At 42.4% G+C, this 6,451-nt stretch overlaps 1 protein-coding gene across 1 annotated transcript; it reads left to right on the forward strand.

Moving 5' to 3' along the window:
* The first annotated feature begins 522 nt into the window (after positions 1-522).
* Positions 523-4,420, forward strand: klhl42 (kelch-like family, member 42). Its single transcript, XM_027164039.2, has 3 exons — positions 523-2,120; positions 2,217-2,410; positions 2,678-4,420. The coding sequence occupies exons 1-3, from the start codon at positions 1,354-1,356 to the stop codon at positions 3,124-3,126; spliced, it is 1,410 nt and encodes a 469-aa protein (XP_027019840.1). The 5' UTR covers positions 523-1,353; the 3' UTR covers positions 3,127-4,420.
* The last annotated feature ends 2,031 nt before the right edge of the window (positions 4,421-6,451 follow it).

Consider the following 6,451-nt stretch of genomic DNA (forward strand, 5'->3'; position numbering starts at 1 on the left):
GAAAACACAAAAAATAAGCTTTTGGAGGAACTTGTGAGATGTGAAGCATATTTTATTAACTTATTATTAAATTAACAGATCCATAACTTGCAAAAGATCTTCCATGAACATCATGAACATAATAACATCAGTCGATGTATATCAGTGTATCAGTGAATATCAGTGGACCAGAAGTGGTAGTGTGCAGAAGTAGTAGTGTACACTTTCTTTTATAAGTGTACTTCTTGTCACTCCGTGCAGCACTGAGAAGCTGTTTGTCTTTCAATAAAGAAGCTGTTTGTCTTTCAGTAAAACTCTGAACAGGACTGCTCAAAGTTAAAAGTGATCAAGAGCTCACTCCTAATGAGCTCCACAGAGCACCTGTTCCATGTGGATTTTCTGTCACTCTGACTCTGTCAAAAGAACCGGCGAGGCGGCGTCCCGCCCTCCTCTGACTCTGATTGGTCGTGATTCACGGCCCGTAACCCTAAAACAAACCAATCAAACCAACGATGGCAACGAGTATTACCCAATCAGGGGCAGAATAGGACGCGTCTCCCACACAATGCGGGTGGGGTGATTTGCATGGGATGCTATGTCCCAAGTCAATGTGGACCTGTGTAAAATACGGGACAAATCGCGTCCCGTATTGATTTGATACAGGGTGCGTCATTTTGCCTGTAAATACGGGACGATTCCGTATTTCACGGGACGGGAGGCAAACCCTATTAAAAACTCATCTCGGTTACAGCTCGGTTTTCGGGGACTTTTTAAAACTTGTTATATGAGGTATTAATATAATGGATAAGAAGTTTATCTGTGATGATTATCGATACATTCTGCAAAATACTGAACAAAACGATAAACAAATAATACAAAACGTTTACGTCGACAAACGTAGCTTAGGTGTATGACGTATGACGTTGAGTGACGTCAGCCGATCAGCTGACCAAACAGGAAGTAGTTTGGGCGCTACATGGTGGTTTGAGCACGTTAGTGTTTATGTTGTGTTGTTTTTTTAGGGTTCTGGGGTCACTACAGGGAGTGAAGGTGTAACTGGGGCAAAGTAGGAGGAAGCAAAGCAAAGCTATATAAATAATTATGTTTTTTTCAGTTGATTCCAACATGATACAATGCAGCTCATTTGTGCTTGTGCTGTATTTAGTTAGTGAACTGATGACATAACTGCAAGTCGTTGGTTTGTACATGATGTGTGGATTTGGACTGCATGAGCTCTGGATCCTTCATGGGCCTAAATATTTCCATATATAGACTTTAGAGGTGGTTCTAGGAGCACAGCCTTGAGTGGAAATGTAAACAGTAGCACAATCCCACGTGGACACACCAAAACATAAAAAAAAACAAAACTCAACCATGTCGTCTCCTGAGCAGCTTATCGAGATTGTTATGGACAACAGATCGTATAATGTGAGTAAGAGCAAGCTGATTGAAAAGAGCGACTACTTCAGGGCACTGTATAGCTCTGGCATGAGGGAGGCAGGAGAAGATTCGGTGCAACTGCAAGGACTGAGTGTATCAGGGCTTGAGCTCGTCCTGGAGTTCATCAACACCTCTAAAGTACAGGTGGTCAACGAAAGCCTGGAGGACCTTATAGAGACGGCATCTTTCCTGCAAGTGACCCAAATCCTGAAGCTTCTTCTGTCTGAAATCCGCCTAGACAACTGTGTCGAGGTTTTTAACCTCTCGGAGGTCTACGGCACGCACGAGCTGCGCACGGCATGCCTCAAGTTCATGAGCTGCTACTACCACCCCATGCTGCGGAGACCGGAGTTCCACACTCTGGCTGCTGCATTGCGGGATCAGACCAGGGAGATGCGGATGAGGGGCATGGCCTCGCTTGTGGCAGTCGGAGACTTCATGGGAACCTTCTTGGATCTCGCAGACCAAGATGAGCCGTGGTCCATGCTGCGCTACGGGGAGCGAGAGCAGCGCTGGAAGCCCCTCGCCAACAACCTCCCTCCAGACATGGTGAACGTCCGAGGATATGGGTCAGCCGTGCTCGACAACTACCTTTTCATCGTCGGTGGCTACAGGATGGCAAGTCAAGAGATTGCTGCAGCACATTGTTACAATCCATGCAGAAACGAATGGACTCATATAGCTCCTTTAAACCAGAAAAGGTACCACATTACTGTATGATATAGAGACAAGAGGAAGTCACGCTCGTTATTGTATGAGTGCTGTTTTCACCTGTATGTGTTGGTGCTTGTGCGCAGGGCTAACTTTAAGCTGTTGGCAGTGAGTGGGAAGCTGTACGCGGTTGGAGGACATGGCTTAAGCACAGTGGAGTGCTATGGTCCTGAGCAGGATTGGTGGACCTGCGTTTCCTCCATGCCTGATCCTCTGACTGAGTTCTCTGCATGTGAATGCCAGGGCATGATCTACGTCATGGGTGGCTACACTGCCAGAGGTGATTATATGCATGTGCACGCGCACACACACACACACACACACACACACACACACACACACACACACACACACACACAAGAAGTCCTACTGTAATCCCAGAGATAGAGAAATCACAGTTTCATATCTGGATAATGTAATGGCATATTAGAATATTTCTGGACTTGATTACATCAAGTGTAATTACATGTGACCTTAAACTCGACAGGTTAATTCCAGCTTTCTTTTGGTGACTGAAGTACATTTTCTTTCTTTCTTTCCCTGGCAGACAGGAACATGAGCGTGCTGCGCTACTGCCCTGCATCAGACATGTGGTCTGTGTTGCACACGTGCTCGGCACATGTGCGGAAGCAGCAGATGCTGTCTGTGGAGGACATCATTTACCTGGTGGGTGGCTACACACGTGAGCTGGAGCAATCTGAGCATGCGAGGGCCAACCCAGACGATGCACTGACGATACAGTCGTACAACGTGCGCACAGGCGAGTGGCTGCAGCTACGAGCGAGTGTATCAAAGTCAGGCCTGAACCTGACATGTGCACTGCATAACGACGGCATTTACATCATGAGCCGTGACATTGGTCCGCGCACCAGCCTCGAGCACCGAGTCTTCCTCAAGTACAACGTGTTCAGCGATGCCTGGGAGGCCTTCAGGCGCTTCCCGGCACTTGGCCATAACGTGCTGCTCTGCTCCCTGTACCTGCCAAACATCCTCTAAACCTGAAGGGTTGAAGATGTAACTGGTAAATCCTACAGCTAGATCACACATTACTGGAGGTAACTGCGTCATGTTCAGGTTCATGTCCATGGAACTGAGACTCTGATACACACTACAGTGAGTTGACTAAATTGACTATATTTTGCCCAGTAACTGTCTCAGTAATTTACATCCAGTAAGAGAGAAGAGTCTCTCAGTCGTCTGATTGCTTTAACAGCATATAGATGAGCTTTACCATGTTGTCGAATATACAGGAAGCGCTAACTACCAGAAGACTCGGCTCTAACAGATTTCTAAATTGTTGCACAAAACCTACCAATGCCACTGCATGCACTTCCTGAATTCAGTCAATCCAGAATATCGGTATATTACTGATACACGTGTGATGGGATTTTACACGACAAGACCTGAGATGGAACACTAACATTGAGCGTGAACTGTTAGTAGGTGGGAATCTTTCCAGAAAGTTACTGCTTAGGCCTTACTTTTGGCAATCTGACCAAAAAAATTGAATCTTGACCAAAACACCTGTGATTATTATTTTTATTAGTTTATATTGGTTATTAATAAGCATCATATGGAAGGCCTTGTGAATTAGAAAAAGATAAATGTCAAATGATTTGAAGGTTTGGAGACAGTTCTCTAAATCCACTTGTTTTAGTTTAGCTGGGATTTTCTTTATGATGTTTTGTGATTTTTTTCTTTATGAGGTCAATTAAACATGCAGAAATATAGATATAATACAGTGTGTTGCCTGTTATTTGGTTGAGTTGTGATTTGTCTGAATGCGCACATTGTTAACTCAGACGAGAAGAGAGAGTGACTGTGTCATAACAATCAAAAAATGAATCACTGAATCAACCGATAGCTTGATTCAGTGAGTCAGCATTCAACGTTCACTATTCAAATAAATAGCCAAAACTCTGAGCTGCGATTACTGCAGTGATCTGGAATCCCAATAACTGTCTATCAGACTTTTTTTTTTACCAGAGAATTATTTTATATCCAAAGGTCTTTTTGTTTGTTTTGTTGAATTTCCATGTAATGAGTTTTATTGGTCAAATTTCAGATTTACAGGTCAAATGAGATTCTGCTGTGAATTCCTAGAAACTACGTACAATAAATACGGTGAAATTCTTCCTCTGTGACTCCTCCAGCAAACCCTGACACAATAAATGACACAAAAGCATAAATTAGAAATAGTGCAAGAAAAAGTGTGTGTGTGAACTATAAAGAAGAAGTGTAACATCTGTAACACTGGATAGATTAAACACATGCTTTCCTCTTCATCCCATTCTGTGGTCACGTCCTTTTGTCTGCCAGAATCCTGATTTCACGTCACATCCCATCACGACAAAAACGTACAAAGAAAAACTATTTAGTTGTGTTCTTCTGTTCCTACGTCAGGCTTTAAGTCTATAAAGAGCTGTCACTTTGTGCTCAGTTGTGACTGATGGGCTTCTTCTTTGAGACTGGACATTTTTGGAGATGCTCTGATACAGTGATCCTTTAATATATTTGGAGGTAAACATACATCAGTCACCAGAATGAAGCACAGACTTGCCGCAGAAATATCGCTAGTTGTGCAGTATGTGTAATATGAGATCAGATTCATAAGTAAGTGTACAGCGATTATAGACCTGTGGCTGCGTCTCAATCAGCTCCCTAACTGGTGAACACATTTACAGCATTTAGCAGACACCCTTATCAAGTGTGACTTACAAATGAGCAACTGAGGGTTAAGGGCCTTGCTCAAGGGCCCAGCAGTGACAGCTCTGTGGACCTGGGGTTCAAACCCATGACCTTCTGATCAGTAGCCCAACACCTTAACCACTGAGCTACCACAAGGTCGGACACAGGTAAGGACTCTGATGACGCAAATATATATTGTTTGTATGTCATATAAATGTGTTAAATCCCAGCAGGATTGTAGTCCAGCTAGTGTTTTTTTTCTATCTTTTTCCTTTATTCAAATCAATACACATAAAAGTTGAATCATCATATTAAGTTAATGCAAGCAATCGTTTGAAAGCCACAACAAAGTTGGCTGTGAGTTTTTTCATCCAGTGTTCGTTTGAGCTGGCAGACTTATAGACATAGAAAATATGATGTGACTTCTTGTAAGGCAACATAGTCATCATGGATGGAGAGCTCCCTGGTGTTTGAGGTGCATTGTGGGATTAATTAGAGCACGAATGTTCTGGTGCACTGGATAGAGTCTGCAAAAAAAAAAAAGAGAGAGAGAGACAGAGAGAGAGGGGGGGGGGGAGATAAAGAGGGCTGAATGTCTGAACAGTACCCTGACTACTGAACTTGGAAGCTGATTGACACGCAGTCTAAGAGACAAGTCTCACTGTCTGTGCAGCTCCAGTCTTCATCTTAGCAATCTAATGACTTCATTCACAAAGCTATAAATTTTATTTATTATCTATATATATATATACAATAAATGTATCTATTTATTGGCCAGGAAAGTTCTTGGTTCATCCATTAAAACCAAGGATCTAGCAATCATTACAAACACACACACACACACACACACACACACACACACACACACACACACACACACACACACACACACACACACACACACACACACACACACACACACACACACACACAGCAGTAGATTGGAAGCTCTAGCTCCAGGTTGTACAATATTTTAGCAAAATCATTCCAGTCCACTTTTAAGGTTTTGTCACTTCACTTTTTTTCCCTGAAGGTAAAGTTGAACCATGAAACGTAGATGTGTGCCAGATTAGATTTAAAGATCTGTAGTATGATGCGTCATAATACGGAGATTCTTGGCTGCTTCCGTCTCTAACCACCATGTGGTGCCGTATCTTCATTCTTGAATCATTCACAAAATAAAATATATGTATCGTAAAGCTGAGATGCGACAGCAAATTAAAAGACACAGCTTTACAGTTTAGTGTGTTTTCTGAACCCAGACACTGAATTCAGTACACTTCATGGTCCTGGAGTGCACTGCAAACAAACAAACAAACAAACAAACAAACAAACAAACAAAACAACAACCAGATATAAGATTATAATGTGTATTGTTTATCTTGGATTCTCGAGATTTTTTTTGTTCAGCTGTTAATAGAAAGAAGCAAATTATTCACCAATAGAACAAGAAGACTATTTTAACCCTGAAATGAGTAAATACTGCATTAGCGTAAAAGTATTTTATTCAGGATTCCTTCACATGCTGAAATATCAAGCTGAAGAGTGTGAAGAAGAACGGTGTTATTGGTGTTGAATAGAGTGAATAGGATGTGTGTATCATATAGATCATCAACATCTGTGCAGGCCTTCG

The sequence above is a fragment of the Tachysurus fulvidraco genome, chromosome 10 (genome assembly GCF_022655615.1).
Source record: "Tachysurus fulvidraco isolate hzauxx_2018 chromosome 10, HZAU_PFXX_2.0, whole genome shotgun sequence".
NCBI lineage: Eukaryota > Metazoa > Chordata > Actinopteri > Siluriformes > Bagridae > Tachysurus > Tachysurus fulvidraco.

Coding starts and splice junctions, on each gene's coding strand:
- klhl42 (XM_027164039.2), top strand. CDS start 1,354: ATGTCGTCTCCTGAGCAGCTTATCGAGATTGTTATGGACAACAGATCG. Junction 2,121..2,216: donor GCTCCTTTAAACCAGAAAAG/GTACCACATTAC, acceptor GCTTGTGCGCAG/GGCTAACTTTAAGCTGTTGG. Junction 2,411..2,677: donor GGGTGGCTACACTGCCAGAG/GTGATTATATGC, acceptor TTTCCCTGGCAG/ACAGGAACATGAGCGTGCTG.